General features: G+C 39.9%; 1 protein-coding gene across 2 annotated transcripts; it reads left to right on the top strand.

The window, feature by feature from the left end:
• The first annotated feature begins 1,036 nt into the window (after nucleotides 1-1,036).
• Nucleotides 1,037-13,142, top strand: MMADHC (metabolism of cobalamin associated D). Of its 2 annotated transcripts, XM_051810207.1 has the most exons (8): nucleotides 1,037-1,095; nucleotides 1,428-1,477; nucleotides 3,416-3,560; nucleotides 3,776-3,993; nucleotides 5,875-5,980; nucleotides 6,574-6,704; nucleotides 8,422-8,508; nucleotides 10,691-13,142. In XM_051810207.1, exons 2-8 carry the CDS (start codon nucleotides 1,469-1,471, stop codon nucleotides 10,883-10,885), a joined length of 891 nt encoding a protein of 296 aa, XP_051666167.1. In that variant the 5' UTR covers nucleotides 1,037-1,095; nucleotides 1,428-1,468; the 3' UTR covers nucleotides 10,886-13,142. The 2 variants fall into 2 exon arrangements, with proteins under 2 accessions (XP_051666167.1, XP_051666166.1); XM_051810206.1 differs by lacking the exon at nucleotides 1,037-1,095 and having other exon boundaries at nucleotides 1,288-1,477.
• Nucleotides 13,143-13,488: the final 346 nt, after the last annotated feature.

Raw genomic sequence — 13,488 nt, 5'->3', positions numbered from 1 at the left:
GCCCTCCAGGGACACCTTCCACTATCCCAGGTTGCTCCAACCTGGCCTTGGACACTTCCAGGGATCCAGGGGCAGCCACAGCTCCTCTGGGACATTCAGATGGTGAGCGGAGTAAAACCACGACCCTTCCCTTTGCTGGAGAGACCCGTGCTGGGATCCCTCCAAGCTGATCCAGCACCACACAAAGAACAGTTTCAGAGCCTACATATTCGTTTGCATTAATAACTTCTGAAGTTAATTAACAGCAAGGGCAGAAATTAACAGAAGGGGTGCTCAAGGACCATCCAGTCCAACCCCTGTCCCTGCACAGACACCCCAACAATCCCACCCTGTCCCTCAGAGCGTTGTCCAAACCCTCCTGGAGCTCTGGCAGCCTTGGGGCTGTGCCCACTGGTGCCTTTCCCTCAAACCACCCCCCCCCAAAAAAAAAGGGAAAAAGAAAAAAAAATCAACAACAAAAGACACTGAAGGTTTTTATTCTTATATTGCACAACAGTTCTTCGAGGTCTCGCCTCCGAGTCCTGGTGTTGTGGCAGCAGCGACACTGACGCTCCGCATTCCCAGGGATCCCCCGGGAATCGCAGTGATGGAAACACTCCCTTCTTCGTTCCCTCCACAGAAAATCCCCTTTCCTCCTCATTTCCCAGGAGAAAAGCCCCTTTTTCTCCCCGTTTTCCACTTCAGTATCCCCATGAGGGTATGGGGATACCGTGAGCGCGGTTGACGCTCCGTGACCGCCCCCTGGTGTCCCCGGCGGGTACTGCACCGCCGCGCCCGCCGAGCCACCACCGCCGCACCCACGGGCGCGCTTCGCCGCGCCATAGCACGGGATAACACCGGCTGGAGGCCGCCCCGAGGGGCCGCCCCGGCCCCACCACGATCGTCGCCGTCCCGTCCCCGCCGCCATCGCCGCTTCTCCCCTCGAGCCCCCCACCACCTCCTCCTCAGCCCCGAGCAACCGAGCGCCGAGCGGCCGATTCTGGCTGGTTCTGCGCCGCCTCTAATCGAGGTGTCGGCGGCTCGGCTGGCCGGGGCTGGGAGCGCGCGGCTAGGGCGCGGCGGGGGCGGGCGGGCGCCGCCATTTTGCAGGAAGAGGTGAGAGGGGCCGGGAGTGCCCCGGGACAGCTCCCCGATCCCCCTTTCCATCTCCCTGCTCCTTTTCCTCTTTTCTCCGTCCCCTTCTCTCTTTCCGTCGTCTGTCCCTGGCAGCTCCGGCCCTGTGACACCGGGCACCGCTGTCCGGGGAGCGCGGGGGCGGCACTGAGGGGATCGGCCGTGAGAGGGGTCCGGGGCGGCGGAGTCCAGCGCCTTCCCTTCCCCTTCCTTTTCCCTTCCTCTTCCTTTTCTTTCCCCCTCCCTTTTCCCTTTCCCCTCCGTTCCCCTTCTCTCTTCTCTTTCCTCTTCCTTCCTCTCTTCTTCTTTTCCAGGGGCATCCGGGCCTGTTGGCGAGAGGAGAGCGGCGTCTGCCATGGCCAATGTGAGTGACACCGAATTCCGTGGATATCGCGGGAATAGTCCAATTGAGGGTTAAATGGAGTCACAGACAGGTTTGGGTTGGGAGGGACATTAAAGCTCATCCAGTCCCAACCCCTGCCATGGGCAGGGACACCTCCCACTAGTCCAGGTTGCTCCAAGTTCATCCAACCTGGCCTTGGACAATTCCAGGGATCCAGGGGCAGCCACAGCTTCTCTGGAAATTCCATTCCAGTCCCCAGCACCCTCACAGCCGAGAATTCCTTCCCAATATCCCATCTAAACTTTCTCTCTTTTACCTAAAATATCCCAGGGTTGATCTAAGATTAAGCACAGTTTGTTTTGTGCTTGTTGTAACATCCCGAGCTCGGGTGCAGTTCCGTGATCCTGCAGGGCTTGGGTTCACCAGGCTCCTCTCAGGCTGGAGAATAAAACCCCCTTTATTGATTTATTCTTGCCATGGAGCCATGAATAATTCATTGATTTCAGCGGTGTTTTCTCGCTTGTGTAATGCCAGGTGTGTCAATATTTGCATGAGTGAGCTCAGTCATAGCTGTAATTAATGACATCTCCATGTTAAGTGAGCCTGATTATAAGGCAAAAAAAAAGCTCTTCTCTTGTAATTACGTGTCAGCTGGAATTGTTTACATCTGTTTATAATACAATCATTATGCACAAATTAATTTCAGTAGTCATTTTATATAACAGAAAAAAAAAGAACTTAAGTGGCATCAGATTTTTGTTGTGCTAAAGGAACCTTTTTAAACCTCTGTTATAACTAAACAGCTTAAGGCTTTAAATAATTGATTTAAATCATAAATTAAATGCTTCTCTAAGCATTTGAGTCTTTATGATGTTGGCAGGACTTATTTTATATTTGCACAGAGGTGGTGTGGGAGAAATTGGTGCTTTTGTTGCCTTAAGTGCTGATACTTTAAATACAGTTTTTTATATTAAACATACAAATAGCAGCATTTACTCCCTCCTTTTGAAGTGACCTGGCTGCAGAAATATGTAGTGGTAAACAGGTGCATAAATATTTATGGAATCAAAGCTGCAGCACTTAAGGAAAATCCCTTTGTGTCATTTTCTGAAAACAATTTCTTTCTCTCACCTGGAAAATAGAATTTTACAAAAAACCACACCCTCTGGTAGGTGATATTTGTATTTTCCAGTAATACCTGCAAAATTGGTGCAGTTTTGTCAAATAGCAGCAGTTTTGTGCTGGGGAGTTTAATCTTCATTTTTTAAAATTACACTCCTAACTCTCCATCTGGAGTGTTTAATTGGTTATTTTTCTGTTCTGAGTGTGTCAATGCAGCTTGAAAGTTGTCAGTGTTTTTCTAAAGCATAAAAAATAGGTCAGAATTCTCTGTTTAATGGCACCACCTGGGTATTTCTTCTTAAAAAAACCCAAAACAACTACAAAAAACCAATAACAGTTGCTTGTGTTACTCCTTAAAATATTGTCATGAGGCTTCAAAGTTAATTCTGAGAATGAACAACGAGCTATTGTTGAAAATTAACAATAATTAACAATATTTTTAGGTCTTTCTAGTAATCACCCCCATGATGGAATTGTGATAATCCTGGAAACAGTGACATGCATGGAAATAATCATGGAAAGAATCCCCATCCATAATTTACTTTAAGTTGTGGGGTTTCACTGGTGCTATTTCAGGTTTTCAGGGCTTTTTCCTCATATGAGGAGTGTTTTGATTTTGAAAATAAACAGTAAAATATTTAAATATTTTGAAAATAAACCAGTAAAATATAAAAATAACAATCCAGTACTTCTAAAATGTGATGCTAAAGTTGATCATCATTAAAGTTGTAATTGAATTATGGAGCAGGGATTTCTTTGTGACCCACGGGGCTGTGTTAAACTCTGAGGTTTTGGGGAGCAGTTTGTAATTGTCCTTTTGTTTTTTTGTCTTCTCAGGTGCTCTGTAACAGAGCAAGATTGGTCACCTACCTCCCAGGGTTTTATTCCTTAGTCAAAAGAGTTGTAAATCCCAAGGCTTTTTCCACAGCAGGTTCCTCTGGCTCAGATGAGCCTCATGTGGCTGCTGCACCTCCTGATTTATGTAAGAAAAAGCAAATTCCTTTCCTTTGAACCCGTGTGCTGTCAGAACTTTGCACTCCAGAGACATTTCTGAGTGTGGTTTTTATGGCAGGGCCCTGATTTTGTGCCTTGGGGTTACTTGGTGAGCAAATATTTGCGTGGGAGAGGGGGTTTCATTTGGTTTCTCCCCCTTTTTTTTGGGGTGTGGTGACTAAAACAAGACCTTGGCTCCTGCAGGTCCCAGGACTGTGTGGCCAGATGAAGTGATGGGTCCCTTTGGACCTCAGGATCAGAGATTCCAGCTGCCTGGAAACATTGGCTTTGACTGTCACCTCAATGGCACTGATTCCCAGAGGAAAAACCAAGTTTCCAAGAGCCTCCCTGACATTTTAGCAGAGCCTTCAGCAAGTGAAAGGCATGAATTTGTAATGGCACAATACATCAATGAGTTCCAGGTAAGAACAGGCTCCTGTATTGTCTCAGAGGAACAGAACTCATCTCTCCTCCCTCCTGAAAAACGATATTGTGGATTTTCTGGCTGGTTTTGTAAAATGGACTCCAGCTGGATTGAGCAAGAGATTACACAGGACCAGTATCAAGTCTTGTCTTTTAGGAGAAAGAAGTATTTCAGAGTGTGTTTTGAAATAGCATTTTTGATGTGACTTAATTCTGTGGATATGGGAGAGCTTCAGTTTCAAAAGTTGAGGTAGAAACATTTCAGGCTGTGTTTTGAAATAGCATTTTGAGTGATTTAATTCTGTGGATATGGGAGGGCTTCAGTTCCAAAAATTTTAGTGGAAATATTTCATTGCTATTTGAAATAGCATTTTTGATGTGACTTAATTCTGGGAATATGGGAGAACTTCAGTTTCAGAACTTTTAGTAAAAAGAAATAGTTCAGGTTGTGTTTTGAAATAGCATTTTGAGTGATTTAATTCTGTGGATATGGGAGAACTTCAGTTTCAGAATGTTCAGTTGAAAAATATCCTGTTGAAAAATATCTTAGTAGAAAGAAATATTTCAGGGTGTGTTTTGAAATAGTATTTTAGATGTGACTTAATTCTGTAGATATGGGAGAGCTTCAGTTTCAGAACTTTTACTTGAAAAAAATACTTCAGGGTGTGTTTTGAAATAGCATTTTGAGTGACTTAATTCTGTGGATATGGGAGAGCTTCAGTTTCAAAAATTTTAGTGGAAATATTTCATTGCTATTTGAAATAATACTTTAGAAGTGACTTAATGATGTAGGTAAGGGAGAACTTTTAGTAAAAAGAAATGGTTCAGGCTGTGTTTTGAAATAGCATTTTGAATGATTCTGTGGATATGGGAGAACTTCAGTTTCAGAACTTTTAGTTGAAAAAAAACCACTTCAGGGTGTGTTTTGAAATAGCATTTTTGATGTGACTTAATTCTGTGGATATGGGAGAGCTTCAGTTTCAAAACTTTAGGTAGAAAGAAATATTTCATTGCTATTTGAAATAGCATTTTAGATGTGACTTAATTCTGTGAATGTGGGAGAACTTCAATTTCAGAACTTTTAGTAAAAAAAACTTCAGTAAAAAGGCTGTGTTTTGAAATAGCATTTTGAGTGATTTAATTCTGTGGATTTGGGAGAACTTCAGTTTCAGAATGTTCAGCTGAAAATATTTCGGGATGAGTTTTGAAATAGTGTTTTTGATGTGACTTAATTGTATGAATATGGGAGGGCTTCAGTTTCAAAACTTCAGGTAGAAAGAAATATTTCACTGCTGTTGGAAGTAGTATTTTAGAAGTGATTTAATTACGTGGATGTGACAAAAAATCACTTTTAAAACTTGCTGTTTACCAAGTCTTGCCACCATTTAATAAATAGAATTGGTCATTCCTTTAGTATTTCATTTAATGGATGTGGATTTGTGTAATTTGGACAGTGTTTAGTTGTGAGAGCCATGGAATTCTCACAGGAAAATCAGCATCTCCCAAGGAATGTGGATTGTGGTGCTGGCAGAGCTGGCACTGAATCACACACATCATGAACAGCAAAAACTTGATAATTTGCAGCCTGATCACAACATTCCCACAAATATTTAGTGCTGGTACCTTTAGTTAATATTATTAATAAAAATTTCTGTACTGTTTCTGATAAGGGAGAACACTAAAATATAAAAAATATAAAATTTCTATGTAGGTTTAAGTAAAACCAATATCAATTCCACTTTAAATATTTAAAAAATACTAAATCTGACTGCAGATCATCTTTGTGTGAAATTGCTCGAGGGTATCTGGGTATTTAAGTCTACAAAGTTATTCCTGTGATCATATTAACTGAGAAAGCTGCAATTCTCCTTTTTTTTCAGGGTGCTGGTGCTCCCCAGAAGCAGCAAATAAATAATGCTGAAACCTACTTTGAAAATGCCAAGGTGGAATGTGCAGTCCAAGCTTGTCCTGAGCTCCTACGAAAAGGTGGGGTTTCACTTCAATTTCTAGCCAAGAAATCACAGCTTTTTCCAAATATTTAAAAAATACTTTTATTTCTATAAATATTTTTTTTAAAAAAATATCTTAAAAATATTTTTATTTCTGTAATTTTTTTTTATAGTTAAGTAAATACTTTGTAATTGATGCCACAGGATATGGAGTAGAAATATTTTGCCAAAAACATACTATATAATAAGACCCAAACCTTTGCTGTTGACAATATTTAGTATTTCATATAAAATTCACATTTATATTTCAGATCAGCTGGGGCAGGGAGTAACTTTCAGCTGTAGTGTCAGGTAGATTCTGGAGCTAATCCACTATCCCCAAACCAGTTCTCAAATGTTTTGGCAATATTAAAATGGCAAATGGAAATCATGAAACTTCTGACAGCATCAGGTTTGTATCTTTAACCAGTTCAAGAAGGAAAGCATTGAAATGAAATTGGAATAAAACCCTATTTAAGAAGTGAAGAGGCTGAAATGTGGCTGGAATTGGTCCCTGATTTGTCTCAAACAGAAGGAAACACGAGGAAAATGTAGGATTAAAATATAACCTGATGGTTTCTCTTCCTGCAGACTTTGAATCCATGTTCCCAGAGGTGAGTCCCAACCGCCTGACCGTGTTAACTGTCACCCAGAAGACCAAAAATGACATGACTGTGTGGAGCCAAGAAGTGGAGGATGAGAGAGAGATGCTCTTAGAAAATGTGAGTGCCTGACACCAGCAGGGGCTTCTTTTGGTTTGGAAATGAATCTTTTATGACCTGCCTGTGTATTTTGGTTCATTTCTAGCTCTGCTAGTAATATATTACATTTTTGAGGCATTTTTTGGCTATTCCTGTGTTCTCTTGCTGTTAAAATGGTTGATAATTTTTTGCAGGTTTAGAGCTTTTTGACTATTTTCTGTGAAACTTCTCCTTAGAATTATTAAATTCATTATAGTGGGGTGAGTCAAAAATAGGCTGAAATGCCACAAAGGTTAATAAAGGTGTTGTCCTGATCCAGGTAAAGGGCAGCAACTATTTTCTCCCCTCAGTTCAGCTTCAGTACAGTATATTTTGTAGGGTTTCACTGCTATTTTTGCCTTCCTGTGATTTAATTAAGATCCCAGTACAGAGTCTGTGGCCTCACTGGTAAAAGATGTAAAAAAACCACCAATTGCTCTGGTGTTTCTGGTTTTTCCATTCTGATAATGGACACTTAATTCTTTTAACCTGTTACATTTATATTTATTTCATCTTAACCATCCTCATGAACTTTGTCTTGTTCTGTTGCCACTAGAGGGCTCTGAAAATCACTTTATTTCCCACTTTTCAGGAATTTTGTATTTCCCCCAGCAAGTGTCGCTGTTCACTGCTGCCATTCTCCCTTAGCACCTCAAAATAAAACATTTCTATCTATTACTTGTCATAATTCTTCCAAATCTAGCAAGAAATCACCCTGTGGGATTTTTATCTGTGTTAAATTTATATTTAAAATTAATCTGGCAGTGTCCTTCCCATCCTATAAATGCAAGTGTGGCCTCTCTAAAGCAGTGGAAGAAAAAAAGGAAGCAACAATCTGAAGGATCAACACAAAGATTACACACAAATTAAAATTCCCTTCATTTCAGTGTGTTCTTCTCTTTGAATTATTTCTGGTCTGTTGGTCTTTGGCTTTGTAATCTGGTCTAATTATATGTTAATTGGCATCTTTCTTCCTTGTGCACCTCCCTGTCAGGTCTAATCCAGTCATTGTTGGGGTGTGAGGATGTTGGTTGTAACCTCCCAGCCCAGAGGTTACAAACAGCAAAATTCACAGGGAATTGGGATGTTTTCTTGGGAGATTTAACCTTAAAAATATTTAATATGAGTGGCCTGTGCTAAAGAAATGAGGGTCATGTACAGCCAAATCTAAATTTTTACAGTGGTGCCTCTCAAATGTTTATTAAGTGGCTGCTGAGGGGTTGTTACAACACCAAAAGATGTCCTGGGTCAGAAATTTAATGTCTAAAAGGCTGTTTTCAGGTGGTTTGATTTTATTGGTGACTTATAGTTGAGACACAGTTAATCACCAGAGCCATCAAACCTCAAAATACAGAAGAATTTACTGGAAAGGGTAAAACTCCCATATTTTGGATCCTTAAGAATCATCAGAGCCATCAAACCTCAAAATACACAATTTACTGGAAAGGGTAAAATTCCCTTATTTTGGACCCTTAAGAAGTTGAGTAACTATAATATTGAAATAAAATTCAATAAAATTGAAACCTTGAGCTGCTGAGGGCCATAATTGTGAAGAACAATTCTTAGAAGTGAAAGTAAATAAAGGATTTATTTAGAATAGATATAAATACGTAGAATAAAGTTAGAAATATTTCTTGTTTTATATGTGTAACAGAAATCTCATTTGATATCCTTCTTTCCCATTTTTTCCCCCTTTCAGTTCATTAATGGTGCCAAGGAAATTTGCTATGCAATTTCTTCTGAGGGCTACTGGGCTGATTTCATTGATCCATCCTCAGGACTGGCAGTAAGTGTGAAATTTGTCTTCTGCATGGGTTAAATCCAACTTTTTCGAGTGGTCCAAAAGGATAATTCCTTTAATAAATCAAGATAGTAACCCTGAGCCATTCCCAAAGGGTGTCAGCTCTCGTTGCAGTTGGCACTTTGAGGAAATGAAGTTGGATTTTAGAGAGCTGGAGTTTTTATGCCCATTAAAAAAAAAAAAGCTTTTGCTCACTGCACAAGAAGCTGGTTGTGCCCTGCCAGGGTAACTTGGTAACCCTGACACCTGGTTGTGTGGATGGAGGGTTTAAAAAGCCTCTTTGCAGCAGAAAAAAATGAATAATTGTTCCTATCAAACAGTGTGTGCATTGATTGTGAGATCACGCAGCTCTCTGGAGGAGCTGAGTTTGTTACCAAGACATTTATGAAACAGAATCTTAAAATTTACAAGAGAGAGAGTTAAGAAAACTTATATCAAAGCAAGAAATCTGTGTGGTTTTGTCTGAGAAGTATTAAAACCATATAGCAAAGCTCAGTTTAGTGGGGTTTTATTTAAAAACACTACAAAATGTGTCTGTTATTAATATTTAATGTGTCTGTTCACCTTACAAACATCCCTGTTTGCAAACAGGTTTAATAGGGGATGTTTATAAGCTGAACAGGCAGTTAAGGGGCATGTAGGGCTTAAAAACTTCCCAGAAATTCCATGCATTTAAAGAATAGTCAGGGATTGATGAAAGTAAGATTCTGTTTTCAGAATCCAGTTCAGTGGTAACATCAGGACGAGTCAGAAGCTTCCTCCTGAGGTAAAAAACTGAGATACCCGTTTCCAGTTCCAATTCAAGCCAATTTTTGCTCTTCAAAGCAACTTTTTTTGCAGGGGGAGCATTGAAAAGGTACATTTCTGCTTTTTTTTGCTGTTTCACAGAGAGTTTTATTCTTAGCACAGGTCTTATTTTTGCTGTTTCACAGAGGGGTTCTGTCCTTAATCCCTACAGAAGTATCAGAAGCTTTCCAAAGCCTGTGAGGTTTTTCTGGGTGTGATTGATGAGACTTCAAATGCACTTCAGTGCCCAAGGAAAACCTTTAAAATGTGCTACCAGTACACCCAGAGCTGCTCTGCTTAATCTCTCCTTTAGATTTTAAGTAAAAATATACATAAAATTTCCTCCAACAGATGTAACTTATTTCTAGGCTTAGGTTTTGTTTAAAAAGGGGAAGTTCTGACGTGAAAAATTCTTTTTTTTTTTACAGTTCTGACATGAAAAAATCTCTTTTTTTCAGTTCTGATGTGAGAAATTCTCTTTTTTTTATAGTTCTGATGTGAAAAATTCTCCTTTGTTTCAATTTTGACGTGAAAAAATCTTTTTACAGTTCTGAGGTGAAAAATTCTCCTCTTTTTAGTTCTGAGCCAAAAAATTCTCCTTTTTTCAGCTCTGAGGTGAAAAATTCTCCTCTTTTCACTTCTGACGAGAAAAATTCTCCTTTTTTCTGTTCTGAGGTGAAAAATTTTTTCAGTTCTGATGAAAAAATTCTCCGTTTTTCTGTTCTGAGGTGAAAAATTTTCCTTTTTTCAGTTCTGAGGTGAAAAATTCTCCTTTTTTCTGTTCTGAGAAAAAATTCTCCTTTTTTCTGTTCTGAGAAAAAATTCTCCTTTTTTCTGTTCTGAGAAAAAATTCTCCTTTTTTCTGTTCTGAGAAAAAATTCTCCTTTTTTCTGTTCTGAGAAAAAATTCTCCTTTTTTCTGTTCTGAGAAAAAATTCTCCTTTTTTCTGTTCTGAGAAAAAATTCTCCTTTTTTCTGCTCTGAGAAAAAATTCTCCTTTTTTCTGCTCTGAGGAAAAATTCTCCTTTTTTCTGTTCTGAGAAAAAATTCTTCTTTTTTCCGTTCTGATGAAAAAATTCTGTTTTCAGTTCTGAGGCGAAAAATTCTCCTGTTTTCAGTTCTGAGGCGAAAAATTCTCCTGTTTTCAGTTCTGAGGCGAAAAATTCTCCTGTTTTCTGTTCTGAGGCGAAAAATTCTCCTTTTTTTTTTAATTCCGTTCTGAGGCGAAAAATCCTCCTTTTTTCCGTTCTGAGGCGAAAAAATTCTCCTTTTTTCCGTTCTGAGGCGAAAAATTCTCCTTTTTTCCGTTCTGAGGCGAAAAATTCTCTTTTTTTTTTAAGTTCTTTTTCCCTTCTGACCCGAAACCTTCTGTTCTCTCGCAGTTTTTCGGGCCTTACACCAACAACACCCTGTTCGAGACGGACGAGCGTTACCGGCACTTGGGGTTTTCCGTGGACGACCTCGGCTGCTGCAAAGTCATCCGGCACAACCTCTGGGGCACCCACGTGCTGGTGGGGAGCATCTTCACCAACGCCGAGCCCGACAGCCCCATCATGAGGAAACTCAGTGGCAATTAAAGCCCCTTGGCACCCTTTGACTTGATGATCCTCTCCGAGGAAATGCCACATTTTCAAGTGTTCTTAGGTAATAAAGTAGCTGTTATTTATTTTCAGTCTTTGTGTTCACCGCACGTGACTTGCAAAGATGAATTGGCAGCATCCAGACAGATCCTTTTGTGCCACACAGATTTCAAGCTGTGAGTTTGCTTCATCTTAAATGAGTTTAAATATACAAGTACACAGTTATCTGCATTTCCTTTTTTAATTTTATCACACAAGCCACACTTCTCAACCATTTTGTCTTTCAGTGTCCAACAAATCTGCTAAATTTCTAGGAGTTCTGCCACTTAATCATTTCAGTAAGTGGCAAAAAAAAGTGGAATAAGTAATAGAAGTAATAAGTCACCACATGTGACTTAGAAAGATGAATTGGCAGCATCCAAACAGATCTTTGTGTGGCACAGGAGTTTGCAACTGTTTTCACCCTGACTGAGTTTAAACATAGTTACTTGCATTTTATTTTTTAATATCATACAAGGCACACCTCTCAACCACCTTGTCTTTCAGTGTCCAACAAATCTGCTTAGTAATAAAAATCCGGATGCCACTGAAGTTTCTAGGAATTCTGCCACTTACTGAAATGAGTAGCTGGTAAAAAATAAAGTAGAATAAGTAGTAAAAGTAATAGGTCACCACATGTGACTTAGAAAGATGAATTGGCAGCATCCAAACAGATCCTTTTGTGCCACACGAGTTTCCAGCTGTGAGTTTCCTTCATCTTAAATGAGTTTAAATATAAAAGGACATAGCTAACTTTTATAATTTTATCACACAAGCCACACTTCTCAACCATTTTGTCTTTCAGTGTCCAACAAATCTGCTTAGTAATAAAAATCCTGATGCCACTGAAATTTCTAGGAATTCTGCCACTTACTGAAATGACTAAGTGGTGAAAAAAAAGTGGAATAAGCAATAAAATTGTGCTCTCAGAATATAGAATTTTATAAAAACTACAGAAGTTAGACTAATCACTCAGTGTTTTAAAATGAGAATATTGAGATAAGCTCTAAATACAAGTAATGCTTCAGTAAGGAAGTGTTCACTCAACTGCTACATCCACAGACTCCATAAAAAGTCTTAAATTACTCTAAAATCAGTCATCTCTTCTTGTTTTTTTTGTCTTCATGGTGCTTGGGATTTATTTTCTCAGTGTTAGCTAAATATATTTAATTAGTTTATATATATAAAGGTAATTTAAAGTTGCTTTTGTAACTTACTTAGGTCATTAAATACAGGGGGGGAAAAAAAAGATAATAGAGCAATGCCTGGATATCATCATTGTTTTCCTGGACTCTGATGCAATTTAGACTTGTCTCTGGAATTTTGAAATGCCTGTGCAAAGAGCAATTATGATCAATTAGTGCAATTATAAGAGGAGGGTTTCAGTAAATCAGTTCAGGCTCTTCAGGGATCACATAAACAATCAGATCAGTTGAAGGTACTGGGGGAAGAACAGGGAAGACATTTCAAGGCACCTGGAATACCTGGAATTTCAATGCCTTGAAATTTGGCTCCATAGATGAAGGAATAAAGTAGATTTTAATCTCATCACAGTTTTGGGGCCATTCTTTATGACACCCCTGCAGTCATGTAACAATGGGAATCCTTCAGTCTTGACTCCATCAAGCTGAATTTCGAGGATAATGACTGCCCAGGATGAGGATCCAAGAGTTTCAGCTTCCTGTCAGGTAGCCTGGGATTTTATCCTTCTGTCTTTTCCCAGTGTTCACCAACACCATGGATTTAAACCTTGTCCTAGGTGTGTGTAGTTCTTCTGTTCCCTACTCAGGTCTCAGCCAGTTTCCACCAAAGTCCTTTTCTTGGCTTTAATGGCTTTAGAACCAGATCCTTTCCCAAGTGCCTGTCCCTGTCCTTGGGAACTTTGCTGGATCAGGGAGGTGGAAGCGAGGAAGCCTTTCCCCTGGAGAAGTGAGTGCTGTCCACCCTGAATTCCCTCCCAAAGCCAGCAATTCCAAGGTTGTCCTACTCACCTTCCCTTCACTGGCTCTACTCTGCCCACATTCCAAGGTTCAAGTGTGTGGCTGCTGGGGCAGGATTTGTTTTTCCCTTTGTCCTGGAATTTGTGCTGTATTTCCAGAGCCCCAGTTCTTGCCCTCTGCTCTGCTGTCCAAGAAAACTGTCACTTCAAAGTCTTTTATTGCTGTTTGATTTCCTCAATCTCGTCAAGAGGATTAAAAAAGCTTGAGAAGCTGCAGCATGTCTTGTCTGTTTGCAAAATACACATAATTTTGGTGAGCACAAACGAGCTCATGGGATAAAAGAGGGATGGTGTCTTGCTGGACTCGGGGAGAACTTTGTTGGGTAAATATTAGAAAAATCAAGTTGTGAAAGAGTTCATATATATTGTAAATATCCTGACAACTTGATGTTACCTTTCCCTGTACTTCCTGTGTTTTAGAAAGGGTGGGAGCTGTCAGGTTATTCCAGTTCAGCTTGGGATGCTCATTTTTAAATTCATGTGAAGTTTTGTCCTGTAAAGGATTTTTCCTTGTCAGAAACCTCACTGGAAATAACAAGAGTTTTGCCTTCAGTGATATTAA

The sequence above is a fragment of the Manacus candei genome, unplaced genomic scaffold, assembly GCF_025592945.1.
Source record: "Manacus candei isolate 608988 ecotype Guabito, Panama unplaced genomic scaffold, ASM2559294v1 h1tg000077l, whole genome shotgun sequence".
Classification (NCBI taxonomy): domain Eukaryota; kingdom Metazoa; phylum Chordata; class Aves; order Passeriformes; family Pipridae; genus Manacus; species Manacus candei.
This window is presented reverse-complemented; position numbering and strand designations above follow the sequence as displayed.